The 16,563-nt window shown below is 43.6% G+C and overlaps 1 protein-coding gene across 1 annotated transcript in view; it reads left to right on the top strand.

The window, feature by feature from the left end:
• GLB1 (galactosidase beta 1) overlaps positions 1–16,563 on the top strand; it is a 100,748-nt gene that overhangs the window by 30,885 nt on the left and 53,300 nt on the right. Inside the window, exons 6-7 of the mRNA XM_021071553.2 lie at positions 3,071–3,251; positions 10,080–10,138. Coding sequence (XP_020927212.2) covers positions 3,071–3,251; positions 10,080–10,138 — 240 coding nt within the window. The remainder of the gene's footprint in view (positions 1–3,070; positions 3,252–10,079; positions 10,139–16,563) is intronic.

The raw sequence follows: 16,563 nt of genomic DNA, 5'->3' as shown, positions 1-16,563 counted from the left end.
AGAGCAATGTCTCTTAACCTTTATTTCGTTGCTGCCCCTTATAGAGCCTCTACAGACTTTTTTTCTAATTGCCCCTCATGAAATTTTAAGACCTGAGATATACTATATAATTATACTTTATAACAACACATACATACAAATAATTTGTGCTTTATATGAAAAAGAATAAGAGGGTTTTTTTTAATCCTATAAGAATCAGTTCCCCCAGATTCTATAAAACTCCTAGAAGAAAACAAAGGCAGAATAGTCTTTGGCATAAATCGCAGGAATATCTTATTGAGCCACCTTCTAGAGTAATGACAATAAAAGTGAGAATAAACAAATGGGACCTAATAAATTTAAAAGCTTTTGAACAGCAAAGGAAACCATAAAAAAATAAATTAAAAAGATAACCCGCAGAATGAGAGAAAATATTCTGAAATGAACCAACTGACAAGGGATTAATCTCCAAAATACATACTCATGCAGCTTTAATCAAAAAACATACAACCCTATCAAAAAATGGGCAGAAGACCTAGATAGACAGATGACCAAAAAACATGAAAAGATGCTCAACATCACTCATTATTAGAAAAATGTAAATCAAAAACTACAATGAAGTATCATCTCATACCTGTCAGAATGGCCATCATGAAAAGGTCTACAAACAAGAGATCCCTTGTGTCACAGTGGGCTAAGGATCCTGCACTGTCATTACAGTGGCCCAGGTTGCTGCTCTGCTGTGGTGCAAAGTTTGATCCCTGGCCCAGGAACTTCCACATACATCCCTTGAGCACAGCCCCCCCCCCAAAAAAAAAAAAAAAAAAAAAAAACTACAAAAAAAACCCCAATAAATAGGGTATGGTGGGAATGTAAATTGGTGCAACCACTATAGAGAACAGTATGGAGGTTCCTTAGAAAACTAAATATACAACCACCATATATGATCCAGCAATTCCAATCCTGGGCATATATCTGGAAAAAACTATAATCTGAAAATATACATGCATCCCAGCATTCATAGCAGCACTATTACCATAGCTAAGACATGAAAGTAACCTAAATGTCCACCAACAGAGAAAAGGATAAAGAAGATGTGGTGCATATATACAATGGAATATCACTCAGCCATAAAAATAATGAAATCATGCCATTTGCAGCAACATAGATGGACCTAGAGATTATCATACTGAGTGAAGCCAGAGAGAGAAAGACAAATATCATATGATATCATTTATATATTGTATCTAATAAAAGTGATACAAAATAATTTATTTATAAAATAGAAACAAACTCACAGATTTCAGAACCAATCTTATGGTTACCATAGGGGAAACCATGGGAAGAGGGAGGAATTAGGAGTATGGGAATAACATATACACACTACTGTGTAAAATAGATAGTAAGAACCTACTATTATAGCACAGGGAAATCTACTAAATAGTCTGTAATAACCTATATGGGAAAAATGATACATATACATATGTTATTGTTTCACTTTGCTGTACACCTGAAACTAAAGACAACATTGTAAGTCAACTATACTCCATTAAAAATAAAAAATAAAATAAAAATTAAAATAAATCAGGAGTTCCCACTGTGGCTCAGTGCTAACAAATTCAACTAGTATCCATGAGGACGTAGGTTTGATCCCTGGCCTTGCACAGTGGGTTAAGGATCCAGCATTACCATGAGCTGTAGTATAGGTCACAGGTGTGGCTCGGATCTGGCATTGCTGTGGCTGTGGTGTAGGCTGGCAGCTGCAGCTCTGATTTGACTCGTAGCCTGGGAAACTCCATATGCCACTGGTGTGACCCGAGAAGGACAAAAAAAAAAAAAAGTAAAAATTAAAAAAAAAAGAATGAGTTCCCACCTCCTCAGGGATGCTCTCCATCCCACTGAGAATGCACCCTTGGGGGATCCCACCCTCAGCCCTATTGCCATTTGCACCTGATAATTCTTTGTTGTGGAAATTGGAAAGGTAGGATGTTTAGCAGCATGACTTGGCCTCTACACACTAGAGGCCAGCAGGACACCCGCCTCCAATGCAATAACCTCCAAGTTCTCCAGACATTGCCAAATATCTCCTGGGCAGCAAGATAGCTCCTGGCTGAAAAGCACTGATGCTATTGGACCCAACTGAGCATTGATCATGGAGCGCAAAACACCAAACACACTGAATGTTTGACCAGAGGAGATCAAGTAAATAATGGTACCTCTGTATCCAACACTTGCCCTGGTTTTTGCCATGGGCATCTTGTATAACGTAGTAAGGAGAAAAGTGACATTATAACTGGTGCATATAGTATGATACCAGTTTTGAGGTGAAAAAACAATGACTATATATTATTTGTGTATATTTAAGATTGTGTCAGTGTGTGTGTGTAAATCTGGAAGACCATGCCAAAATGCTTAGAGTGGTCACCTCTGGGTCACAGAATTAACAGGTGATTTTTTCATTTTCTTTTTCTTTTTCATTTTCTAATACTTCTGCCATGGGAAAGTATTAGTTATGTTTAAAGTACTGATTATCTATTATAAGGGAGAATGTCACTACAGTCTGAAAACTAACATGTTGGTGGTTTTCTTTTCCTTACTTCAGGGAGGTAATAGGAAGTAGGTTTTTGTGCTGAGTTGCTTTCTGGAAAATGAGTTTTGAGGACTCAGGGTAGGAGATATTTAGGGGAATTACTAAGCTTTGTCATCTCAGAGATGCTCAGGCAATTTCTGCAAACAAAAGCTTGCATTAAAATGAAGACATTGGGGAGTTCCCATCGTGGCTCAGTGGTTAACCGAATGCGACTAGGAACCATGAGGTTGCGGGTTCGATCCCTGGCCTTGCTCAGTGCGTTAAGGATCCGGCATTGCCGTGAGCTGTGCTGTAGGTCGCAGACGTGTCTCGGGTCCCACATTGCTGTGGCTGTGGTGTAGGCCGGCGGCTACAGCTCTGACTCGACCCTAGCCTGGGAACCTCCATATGCCGTGGGAGTGGCCCATGAAAAATGGCAAAAAGACAAAAAAAAAAAAAAAAGAAAAATGACGACATTGGGAGTCCCCTGATTTTTTTCCCTGTCTCTTTTTTAATTTGCAGGTTGAAAATGAATATGGCAGCTACTATAGCTGTGATTACAACTACCTGCGTTTCCTGCAGAAGCGTTTCCACTACTACTTGGGTGAGGACGTGGTCCTGTTCACCACTGACGGGGCGCATGAGAAGTTCCTGGCGTGTGGGACGCTGGAGGGCCTCTATGCCACAGTGGACTTCGGAGTAGGTTGGTATCTACTGTAACAGATACCTAGCTAAGCAGGCAGGTTTGGGCTTTTTACTCACTCACTCAAAGCAGCTATTGTTTAAGTGCACAGGCATACTGAGTGAGATTTCCCAAATGTTCCTTTATCAGGTAGCAAGTAAAGCAGACGACCTGATAAGGCACCCTCCGTTGCAGAGATCGTTTTTTGTCAGCTGAGTTGGCCTTTAGGACAAGGGTCTGTTTCCAGTACTGGTGGAGGTGGCTGCAGTCTGGAGTCCTGTTCTCTTAGGGGCTGCCTACCAGGAGCAGTTCTAGCTATGGGGAACTCCACCTTTCAGGCTCTGTCTGGTATATGCTGCTCCTCTCTGCTCCCCTATCCTCCTAGTCGAGGCTGGATGCTCAGGCTGGGTTGGGGCCATCATGAACTCAGTCCTGGAGTGTAGGGAGCTTACTTGGCACTTCTCTTTTCTTCTGCCTAAGAAGAAGAGTAAGACGTGGCAATCACCTTCTCCCACAAACACATCAAAAAAATGACTCACATAGAACATCTACTGAATGCTGGCAGAAGACCTTAAACCTCCAAAAAGGGCAAGAAACCCTCCACAGACTGGGTAGAACAAAGGAAAAAAGAGAGAAAGGAATCAGGATGGGATTAGTATTCCTGAGAGGGAGCTGTGAAAGAGGAAAGGAACCCACACCCTGGGAAGCCACCTACCTGACAGGAAGATCAGCCGAGACAGAGGGGGCTCAAAGCCTCAGAGAAAAGCATAGCAGCTGGACTGAGGAGGGCAAAGCAGAGAGAGAGAGAGAGGCACAGACTATTGGTACCACCTCCTGGGACACCACATCCTAAGAGGCTCAGAAGTGAGTTGGGCACTGAGACTTAGGCTCTGAAAGTCAGTTCCAGGGAGAGGACTAGGGTTGGCTTTGTGGAAACAGCCGAAGGGGCTAGGGAGTGGTGCACGTCAGCCAAGGGACCCAGGAGGAGATCTGGGCCCACAGGAAAAGCTAGGCACCACTGTTGGGGAGGGCAAGAGGAGGAGGGGTGGATTGCCATAGGAATATCCTTCTCTGCACTCACACAGACTTGGAGGGCAGAGCTACAGGCAGCGAGGCACCTCCTGTGTGGGCTACAGGTGGCAGTGCCTGCTGTGTGGGCTAAGCATGACAGGGGTGCCTCTTGCATGGTCTACAGGTGGCAGCGGGCAAATCAGTCATCTCAGACTCCAGGGGTGGACATAGCCCACCACCATTAGGGGTCTGTGAACAGGCACCACCTGCAGCCCCAGTCACCTCACAGGTCAACACAGAGGAGGGCGTTGTAACCGATCACCACCCATTATTGCTTTCACTCTCCTGGGAACGCACTTGCCCTGCAGCTGCCACTGCCAAATGGTCCAGGCACCACCTACACCTGCCTGAGTGTCACCGCCACTTCCCAGGGCACTGCAACTAGAAGCAGCCTGCACCACCATCCTGCGGGTCCTTGCCACTGTCAAGGACCCAGCAACAAGGCACTGCTACTAGCGCTGACCACTGCCTCCATCTTCCTGGAAGCACCTGCAGCACCCTATCAAGAGGATTACAGCCTACAGACACTAAACCAAAAGCAGCCCTCATGCCAAAAATAAATACTAAGCCCTCACAAAATATCCTGTGTCATTCTCACATATAAATAGCCCTCCAGGACTACAGTAGTTGTTTTCAGCTGTTTTCCTTAAACTCACAGCATAAGAAAAGGAAAAGCAAAATGAAGAAGCTCAGGAACCATTCCGAGTTAAAAGAACAGGAGAATTCACCTGAAGAAGCAAACAATGAAACAGACCTCTGCAGTCTAACAGACAGTGAATTCAAAAAGGAGATAGTGAAAATACTGAAGGAATTAAGGGCGAATATGAAGGAATTAAGAGTGGATATGAACAGTAATGCAGATTCTTTTAGGAACTAGAAAATATAAGGAGGAGCCAAGAAAAATTAGAAAATTCATTTGCAGAGGTGCAAACTGAGTTAAAGGCAGTGAAGAGCAGAATGAATAATGCAGAGGAACGAATTAGTGACTTGGAGAATAGAATAACGGAAATCACCAAATCAGGACAGCAGACAGAAAACCAAATGAAAAAACGTGAAAGGAATATAAGAGATCTATGGGATAATATAAAGTGGACCAATCTATGCATAATAGGGATTCCAGAAGGAGAAGAAAAAGGGGATAGAAAATATATTTGAAGAAATTATGGCTGAAAACTCCAAATCTAAAGGAAACAGACATCAAGTCACAGGAAGCACAGAGGGCCCCACATAAGATGAACCAAACAGGCCCACATCAAGATATACAATAAAAAATGGCAAAAGTTAAAAAGAGGATTCTAAAGGCAGCAAGAGAAGAACAAAGAGTTAATTATGAGAGAACCACCATAAGGCTATCTGCTGATTTCTCTGCAGAAACACTGCAGGCCAGAAGAGAGTGGCAAGATTTATTCAGAGTTCTTGGGAGTTCCCGTCGTAGCTCAGTGGTTAGCGAATCCGATTAGGAACCATGAGGTTGTGGGTTCGATCCCTGGCCTTGCTCAGTGGATTAAAGATCCGGCGTTGCCGTGAGCTGTTGAGTAGGTCGCAGACGCGGCTCGGATCCTGCGTTGCTGTGGCTCTGGCGTAGGCCGGTGGCTATGGCTCCAATTCGACCCCTAGCCTGGGAACCTCCATATGCCGCGGGAGCGGCCCAAGAAATAGCAAAAAGACGAAAAAAAAAAAATCTATTAGAGGTCTAAAAGGGAAAAATTTGCAGCCTAGAATACTCTATGCAGCAAGAATATCATTTAAAATAGAAGGAAAAATAAAGAATTTCTCCAACAAACAAAAACTAAAAGAGTACAGCAATACTAAACCCATTCTAAAAGAAATACTGAAAGGGCTCCTCTAAATAAAAGCGAAGAAGAAATATGACGGAGGAAATCACAATTGGAAAGTAATCACTTAAATAAGCCAGTATATAGATCTAAAAGGAAAAAAAAAAAAAAACCTATTGTAAAAGTGAGGTATCACTTTACACTAGCCAGAATGGCCATCATCAAAAAGTCTACAAACAATAAATGCTGGAGAGGGTGTGGAGAGTAAGGAACCCTCTTACACTTTTGGTGGGAATGTAAATTGGTACAACCACTATGGAAAACAGTATGGAGTTTCCTCAGAAAACTAAAAACAGAACTACCATATGATCCAGCAATCTCACTCCTGGGCATGTATCTGGACAAATCTTTCCTTGAAAAGAACACATGCACCTATATGTTCACTGCACACACTATTCACATAGCCAAGACATGGAAACAACCAAAATGTCCATCAACAGATGAATGGATTAAGAAGATGTGATACAAATACGTAATGGAATACTCTTCAACCATAAAAAAGAACAAAATAATGCCATTTGCAGCAACATGGATGGAACTAGAGACTCTCATACTAAGTAAGTCAGAAAGACAAAGACAAATACTATATCCCTTATATCGGGAATCTAATATATGGATCAAATGAGCCTATCTACAGAAAAGGAACAAACTCATGGACATGGAAAACAGACTTGTGGTTGCCAAGGAGGAGGGGGAGGGAGTGGGAAAGACTGGGAGTTTGAGGTTAGTACATGCAGACTAGTGCATATGGAGTGGATAAGCAATGAGATCCTGCAGTATAGCAGAGAGAATTATATCTAAACACTTGTGGTGGAACATGATGGAGGATAATGTGAGAGAAAGTGTATAACTGGGTCACTCTGCTATGCAGCAGAAATTGACAGAACATTGTAAATCAACTGTAATTTTAAAAATTAAAAAAAAATTTTGGGAGTTCCCATCGTGGTGCAGCAGAAACAAATCTGACTAGGAACCATGAGGTTGCAGGTTCAATCCCTGGCCTTGCTCAGTGGATTCAGGATCCGGTGTTGCCATGAGCTGTGGTATAGTTTGCCGATGTGGCTCAGATCCTGCGTTGCGGTGGCTGTGGCGTAAGCCAGTGGCTACAGCTCCGATTAGACCCCTAGCCTGGGACCCTCCGTATGCTGCAGGTGCGGTCCTTAAAAGACAAAAAAAAAAAAAAAAAAATTTATCTTGCCTGACACATCAGAGCTGTGTAAGCTGCTGAGGTTCTGCACATGAAAGGATGGCTAGGATGCTTTAGGCTGTCATAACGTTAAGAGGTCTTCTTTTAGGTTGAGAGCAGCTTTTATAAAAGTCATGCTAGCTAAATGCAGTATGTGGTTAACAAATCTGACTAGGAACCATGAGGTTGCAGGTTGCTGAAAAAGATCCTGGACATTTTTTTTCCTTTTTTTTTTTTGGTTGTTTTTATGAGGACATTATTGGGACAAGTGAAATCTTTAAATAAAGCCTTTAGATTAGAATATAGTATTCTATCAATGTTAATTTCCTGTTTTTTTTTAAATCATTGTATTTTGTTTATTTAAAGATTGCCCTTGCTCTTAATAATTGCACACTGGGAGTTCCCGTCATGGCGCAGTGGTTAACAAACCCGACTAGGAACCATGAGGTTGTGGGTTCGATCCCTGGCCTTACTCAGGGGGTTGAGGATCCAGCGTTGCCATGAGCTGTGGTGTAGGTCACAGACGTGGCTGAGATCCTGCGTTTCTGTGGCTCTGGCGTAGGCCAGTGGCTACAGCTCTGATGAAACCCCTAGCCTGGGAACTTCCATATGCCTTGGAAGCAGCCCAAGAAATGGCAAAAAGACATTTTTTTAAAAAAAGAATTGCACACTGAAGTATTTAGGGGTAAAAGGCCATCCTGTCTGCAACTTATTTTCAAGTGGCTCAGGAAAAAAATGTATATTTATAGAGAGAGGAAAAAAACTGATAAATGTAACATTTAACAATTGGAGGATCTGGGTAAAAGGAATATGAATTCTTTGTATTCTCACAGCTTTTCTACGAGCTTGAAATTATTTCAAAATAAAAAGTTACCCCTCCCCCCAAAAAAGACCAACTCTTCAAGTCGCATAAAGACCCCTCCTTCTCCCTTCTGAGGGATAAGATGCCTCCAGCGTTGCCTTCCCTTGAAAAAGATGTTCAGACTGAAATTGCACTTTAAAAGAGATTCTTCTATGAGTTCCCGGCAATGCTCAGTGGTTAACAAATCTGACTAGGAACCATGAGGTTGCAGGTTCAATCCCTGGCCTCACTCAGTGGGTTAAGGATCCAGCATTGACGTGAGCTGTGGTGTAGGTCACAGACACGGCGCGGGTCTGGTGTTGCTGTGGCTCTGGCATAGGCCGGCATCTATAGCTCTGATTAGACCCCTAGCCTGGGAACCTCCACATGCCGCGGGAGAAAAGACAAAATAAATAAATAAGTAAATAAAGAGCTTCTTCTACACTACCCACAAAGAAAAGAACTGGCTCTAAGTGACTTGAGTGTTTCTAGAAACATGGTACATTGCCGAGAGCATCTGGTGATGAAATAACTCATCTACAAAGAGCTGCCCAGGAAGTGGCATATTGGTTTCCTCTTGCTTTGGCACATTTCCCAACACAGTGACGAAAACGCACAGTATCGTTCTGTTGAGCAGAAAAAATTGAAGATTATGATGAGCTTGTTGTAAGCATCATTTTATGTGGGGTGACAGCATGATGACTTCTGCTGTGGGTTGAATGACAGACATTGCCAGGCCAGTGTACCTGGGGCAGGTGGCACTGCAGCAGCTTCATTCATTCCTGGGCAAGAGGGGCACTGCCTGGGGTGGGATCTGGATGCCACCTAATGCTTAATGGTGAGAAATTTACAGCCATAAAGTATATAAGATTCCAGTTACATTTATTTATTTATTTATTTACTTATGACCATGCCCGAGGCATGTGGAAGTTCAAACATATGCCACAGCAGCAAACAGAACTTCAGTGACAATGCCAGATCCTTAACCCTCTGTGCTACAAGAGAACTCTGAGATCAATTGGTTGATTGATTCAGATTCCATTTTTTTCTGATCAGCACATTCTCTCCTGAAAGCTGGCCTTACAGAGAGGCCCAAGGCCTGTCCTGAAGCAAGGGGTTATTTGGAAGCTAGGCCAGTGCTCTTTCCACTGTGAGATACCCACTTGAGAACTGGGTAAATGGGTTGTGCAGTGTGGGGCCAGGGTGGCCTCTGCTCTGGCTGGAAAGACACTGTGCTCACTCTTTCAGTGACAGAAGGCAGCCCATTGTCTGTGGAGAAACACCCCTTTCTCCTTTTCAAAGAGGGGAGAATGGAAGATGTGGGAAACAAGACAAGACACAGGCATCCTAATGGAGTATTTCAAAAGAAAAAATTGAGCACAAGTGGTCTAGAATGGCTGGTGAGGGACATTGAAATTTAGAGTATACTCTATTATTCAGGGATAAACATAATTAGAGCATATTTGTCCCTTTGATTTATTAATTAAGTGGCAGATCTTTGTGGCACTAATGATGTGTATGGTGCTGTGGAGGCCACAAGGAGGTATGTTCACAGCAGGGCCATCCTGTAGGGAGCATCTAGGTCAGCCAGATGTCTGAGTGAAGAGAGACAAACACTAGACATGTGTCCAGGCGCTGGGGAAACAGAGCAAGCACAGGCCCGTGCTGTGATGTCCCAAAGGGAATGCAGTTGGGAGAGGCCACAGGCACTGTTCACAGAGGAAGCATTCTGTGGTCCCCACGGCCTGTCAGATGGATAGTCTCAGTCCCCACCTAGAGCCAGCTTGGAGGTGTTCCAGGCCTATGGGGGTGTGGCGGCAGGTAGGGCTTCAGGCTCAAGTCCTACAAAGAGATCTTTTTATTTAACTTTATGTCATTCCCAAGGTTGACCTTTTTCCCCCCTCCCTTATTTTCAGATGCCAACATCACAGCTGCTTTTCTAATGCAGAGGAAGTATGAACCCAGAGGACCCTTGGTAAGAATTGGGCGTGAGGTGTGGAAAGGCTGCCTGTACTAACTTCATTCCTGCTGCTGGGAGAGAGCCATTACCTGCTGTGGAGGGTGGGAGTGGATCCTCAGTTTCTCTGAGTTGAGGGTCAGCAGTTAATGGGATTGTAGGGATCCCCCCTCTGGACACAGGAGTGAACAGCAGAGCATTTCTGCTACTTGACACTGAGCCCTGCACTGGAGGAGGATGGGATGGGGACTAAGTGAATAACCTGGCTCAATCAGGTTGCATTTTTTTTTCTTGGCCACGCCCGTGTCATGCAGACATTCCCGGGCCAGGGATCGAACCCTCACCAGAGCAGCAACTTGAGCTGCAACAGTGCAATGCCAGATCCTTAACTCAATGAACTCTACAGGCTCTGCATTCTTGCACACTTCATTGCATTTGGTCCTCATGGCAGCTCTCAGAAGTAGTATTATTGTCTCCATTTTCAATGAGGCTCAGAGAACATGTCACTTGCCCAGGGTCCTACAGATTGTGAGTGGCAGGGCCAGGATTGGAGTTCAGGTCTGTGTTACTTGAGAGTTTTTTGTGACAGAGCTTTTCCACCTTTAATGTGCTTATAAATCATGTGGGGATCTTGCTAAAAGGTAAACTTTGATCCCTTGGAGCTGGGTAGAGACTGAGATTCTGCATTTCTCTGAGAAGGATCCAAGTGACCTGGGGAGGTAGGTTTGCTGACCACTCTGGGTGTCATGGATCTTTGTGGCATGCTGTGTGGGCGGGAGGTCCTGGCAGGTGTGCATAGCCCATCACATGTATGCATCCCTTTCTGCACGTCCCTTCTCCACAGCAGTTGCTATTGTTACTCCACCCAGCGTAAGAGGTCAGGCTGCCCTGCCTGTGTACACATCTTTGTACAGAGCAGCCTTTTCTGAACCCGGTCTCTGCTTGAAGTGAGCAGTACAGAACCTACATTCACAGACCTTGGGTGGGACTAGAGAGACAAGAAGGCCCCAGAACCTGTCCAGATTTCTTTCTCTTTCCGAAAAGTAAGGGCTTGGCAGGGTTATGCCCAAGAGAGACATGAAGTGCTTGGGGTCTGCTTGGCAGAATATCTGGACAGATATACCTCACTTTAAGTGAACCTGGGATCTGAAAATCTGGATTCACACAAAGAATGAATTTGGATCTAATTATTTTTACAAAATATTTTGTCATCTGATTCTTTTCCCCAACAAACTTTCCTACCATATTTAAACTGGGGATTAGTTAACAACATTTTAACCAATTGATGCAGGTATGGTTACTCAAAATGGGGTCTGGCTGCTCGCAACTTTAAAGCCAGTAAAGAGGCAAGATTGGTAGAAAGGACGGTTTGCTTGATTTCAGAGGCTGGCAACCAGTAAAGGGTGGGTGAAGCAGACTCGTGTCCAAAGACCAGCTCTTCCCCCACCCCCGGACAACCAGTGGGCAAGAGCTCTTAAAGGGGAGTTTCAGGAGTGTGTAGGTGGAGGAAGGGAGCTGCAGGCAGAAACTGCACAGCCCATTCTGACAGTCATCCTGAAATTGATCATGTAGTGTTTGACCAGCATCATCTTGATTGCTTTTAGTGCAGTTAATCATCAGTTCCAGAGTCAGCTTATTCCCATTTCTTGGAGGCCAGGTGTTTTGGTTTTTGTTTGTCTTTTCAGGGCTGTACCTGAGGCATATGGAGGTTCCCAGGCTAGGACCTGAATCAGAGCTGTTGCTGCCCACCTACACCACAGATCACAGCAACGCCAGATCCTTTTTTTTTTTTTTTTTTTTTTTTTTTGGTCTTTTTGCCATTTCTTGGGCTGCTCCCATGGCATATGGAGGTTCCCAGACTAAGGCTCCAATCGGAGCTGTAGCCTCCAGCCTACACCAGAGCCACAGCAATGTGGGATCCGAGCCGTGTCTGTAACCTACACCACAGCTCACGGCAACACCAGATCCTTAACCCACTGAGTGAGGCCAGGGATCGAACCTGCAACCACATGGTTCCTAGTCAGATTCGTTAACCACTGAGCCATGATGGGAACTCCATGCAACGCCAGATCCTTAACCCCCTGAGCGAGGCCAGGGATTGAACCTGAGTCCTCATGGATGCTAGTGGGGTTCATATCCACTGAGCCACAACAGGAATTCCTCTAGGAGGCCAGTTTTCAGAATTACGGCATCTGTGTCATGGCTGCAATCTGACATCATGTAATTAACTTCTTCCCCTGGTGAGGTTTTCAGTCTCTACAAGACAGTTCATAGAATATGGCTCAGAATATGACCCATAGCCCTTGAGAAGGAACTAAAGGTCCTTGACTCTGCCTGATGACTAAACTATTATTTGGTCTTGTTTGACTGTTTTCCTTTGCTTCATTTTCTCACTTCTCTGATTAAACTTACTCTTTGACTAAAGTTTTTCTACAGACAAAATGCAGGTGGAGGACATGAGGCAGGAGGACCACAGGGTCCTGCTCCATTTCAGTCCCTCCTTTTTTTTTTTTTTTTTTTTTTTTTTTGTCTTTTGTCGTTGTTGTTGTTGCTATTTCTTGGGCCGCTCCCACGGCATATCGAGGTTCCCAGGCTAGGGGTTGAATCGGAGCTGTAGCCACCGGCCTACGCCAGAGCCACAGCAACGCGGGATCCGAGCCGCGTCTGCAACCTACACCACAGCTCACGGCAACGCCGGATCGTTAACCCACTGAGCAAGGGCAGGGACCGAACCCACAACCTCATGGTTCCTAGTCAGATTCGTTAACCACTGCGCCACGACGGGAACTCCAAGTCCCTCCTTTTCTTTGATGCTTCTCAGCCCTGAGGATAGACAGGTACAGCACAAGAAAGGGAATAAAGTTTTGTATAGAGAGGTTAATCATAAACTTGGCAGTGGAACTTGGTTTTAGTTCTATTTCTGTTCCAATTTTTCACAACTCTTTGAGGAAATTGGAGTCATGGACACTTTAGCTACTTACTGCTTAATTTGGGGAATGGACACAGTGGGAGATAATCTCAAATTCCAAGCTTAGTATCAATATTTTGTATTATGAAAAATATTACCTCTCTCTCTCTCTCTTTTTTTTTTTTTTTTTTTTTTTTTTCCTTTTTAGGACTGCACCCAAGGCATATGGAAGTTCCCAGGCTAGGGGTCGAATTGGAGCTATAGCTGCTGGCCTATGCCACAGCCACAATAACACAGGATCTGAGCCACATCCTACACCGAAGCTCACAGCAACTCGGGATCCCCCACCCACTGAGAGTGGCCAGGGATGGAACCCACATCCTCTTGGATACTAGTCGGATTTGTTTCTGCCAGGCCACAACTGGGAACTCCCATGAAAACTTTACTTCTCTTTTTGATTGCTTTGTCATAGCAACTGGACAAACATATGACACTTAGTAGACATATTACAATGAAGATAGTAATCAAAATGCATCTTTGTATTATTCTCTGAATGTGTATTTTTTCCCCCTTAATGGTTAAAGAAGATATACAATGTATATTTAATAGGCCACAAGTTCAGGCTGTTTTGGTTAGCCTAAAGTTCAAATTAAATCATGTATAAGCCAGAATGACTTCCCCAGACCTCAAGAGGTGAACATTTTCTCCATCATATTTCCTTTTTAATTGCAAACATTTTCCTAGAAAGCATTGTTAACCTATATACTTTTCCAGCATTGCAGGAGTAGCTCAGTTGCCTACTCTGGGTCCATTCATGTCCTTGATGCTAGGCCTACTTTTCTTTATATATTGGCCTAGTTATTCATATTGGGGGAAAACTAACCAGACACAACAAACAAGAACAGAGGTATGCTGATGGGGGGACACTTTATAGACCATTACCTTTTACAGTTATACCTAACTGTCACACAAACATTATACATATGCTTTAAGCAGTAAACTTAAAGCCAGCTGTAACACACATCATAAGTAGTTATACTCTGCAACAACTTCACTGAACAATTATTTTCCATCCTGAACACTGGGGTCAAAAGTGCAATCAGAAGTAAAACAGGAGTTCCCGTCGTGGCGCAGTGGTTAACGAATCCGACTAGGAACCATGAGGTTGAGGGTTCGGTCCCTGCCCTTGCTCAGTGGGTTAACGATCCGGCGTTGCCGTGAGCTGTGGTATAGGTTGCAGACTCGGCTCGGATCCCGCATTGCTGTGGCTCTGGTGTAGGCCAGTGGCTACAGCTCCGATTCGACCCCTAGCCTGGAAAACCTCCATATGCCGAGGGAGCGGCCCAAAGAAATAGCAAAAAAAAAATAAAACAATAGGTTTTTATTAGAATTCTTTACCATATTTCTCTTTAAGATGCCTCAAGGACCCTCTGGAAAACTCAGCTAGTTTAAAAAACTTACAGTCTTATCAAAAGCAGATCAATAATACAGGAAAATTTTGTTCTCTTAACAGAGAAAACCTTGTGTAAACTCACTGTTTTATGTCCTTTTAGGGCTACACCCTCAGCATGTGGAAGTTCCCTGACTAGGAGTCTGATCAGAGCTGCAGCTGCCAGCCTACGCCACAGCCACAGCAACTCGGGATCCAAGCTGAGTCTGCAGTCTACATCGCAGCTCACTGCAATGCCAGATACTTAACCCGCTGAGCAAGGCCAGGGTTCGAACCTGAGTCCTCATGGATACTAGTCAGGTTCATTACCACTGAGCCATGATGGGAACTCTCCAGCTTACTGTTAATAACAAAATTCACTTAATTAAATTCAATCTAATCTTAAGATACAAAATTCTTTTCTTAAAGTACTTTTTTTTTTTTTTTTTTACAAACCTCCTATTACTTTCTATAGCTATGTTAATTTGTCCCTCATTTTTCTCCCATCCAGAAACAACAAACTTTAGGACAAAATTATTCTTTTATCTCTCAACAAAAATATCTCTATTCTTTACATTTTCTCTCACCAGCACATCTCCTACTTGCTATATGCGCTGAAATGCTTCCCTTATCATTCTTATATATTATAGTTTTAACCCTTAAAATCTTAACAAAACTGAGAAACAAGGGATTGAACTGTCTCTTATACCAGTGTCTGTATAAACTATTTTAAAGTGAAATCTCTGAAACATAATTATTCCAAAAGTGCTTATCCAAAAACTTTATCTCAATTGTCTCTATATTATTTATGACAATATCACACACAGAGACATATGTGCATCTAGACAGATCTCACAGTTTTATCTTAAAACTAATTTATGAATAAAATATTTCAATAGAGACCTTATTAGTCTATAAATAACAGTTGGAATAAGTTTTACATACTTCAATTTAAAAAGTCTCTTTCAGCCTTTTTTCCCCCCTGTCTTGAAGTTCTAATTGACCCAAAGCTGAAGTTTCAGGCAAAGTGGACTGTTTGTATTTCAAGGACACAATAAGAGCTAACGTCAAAGAGTTCACACTATGGCACAGTGGGTTAAGAAGCTGACTGCAGCGGCTCAGGTAACTGCAGAGGCATGGGTTTGACCCCTGGCCTGGTGCACTGTGTTAAGGAATTCAGAATTGCTGCAGCTGTGCCATAGATCACAGCAATGGCTCAGATTCAGTCCCTGGCCCAGGGAACTTCCATATGTCACAGGTATGGCCATTAAAAAAAAAAAAAAAAAGTTAACTTCAAGCCTTTTCCTAGGCATATTTTTGTTCTCTCAGGGTCAGAATTCTGAGAACAGTATTTAATCAAGCCAGCTTTATCTAACTCCATATGTCAAAAGAACTAGTTTGGGAATTTCAAAAGAGTTTCATCTCAACCAATTTTCTTTGAAGTCTTAAGAATATTGTTGGTCACATTTTACAAAAGGCAACAAGAATACCAGTCACACAAATGGAATACACACACATCAGAAGACAGAACTGTCATAAATTCTCCAAGAGGATGACCATATGGGGGAGACCCAAGCAAACATTCTCCAACGCACACAGTCCTCAACCATAGATACATGTCAGAACCAACTGGCAAAAATGCCCAAAAACTTTCTGTTCACAAACGGTCCTCGACAGCAGACACGCATCAGGACCAATAGGCAAAATGCCCCAAAAGAACTTGGTGCTCAAAAGAGAAGAGTGCCTGTGTGCACACAGGTGAACTTACTTGGTCTTGGGGCTTATCAGCTCATCCAGATGCATCTTTCCATTCCACTAAGGGAAAGTGGAAGTTGGCAGACGGTGCCAAGCAGGGGAGAAACGGAGGGTTCAGCGGCTGCAAAGAATATCTCTCAATCCCCCTCTGGGACCAGCAGCCTAGAGCAGGAAGGCAGCTCATTGCAGCCAGTGCAGCACTGTCAGGGAGGTGGCTCCATTTGGGAAAACCTGGGGAGCCAGATCTTGTGAGAGCGCAGCCCCACATGGGTGCCAAAAACTAAAGTGGGTCCAGCTGCTGCTGCTCAAAAGCCAATGAAGAGGTGAAGATGGTGGAAAGGAAAGTTTGCT

This window comes from Sus scrofa, chromosome 13, assembly GCF_054392235.1.
Source record: "Sus scrofa isolate SSC_HxYL_T2T_F1_AM1 chromosome 13, Sscrofa_HxYL_maternal_Yorkshire_Landrace_v2.0, whole genome shotgun sequence".
Classification (NCBI taxonomy): Eukaryota; Metazoa; Chordata; class Mammalia; order Artiodactyla; family Suidae; genus Sus; species Sus scrofa.
Note: the sequence above shows the minus strand (reverse complement) of the source record. Positions and strands in the feature narration are given on the sequence as shown.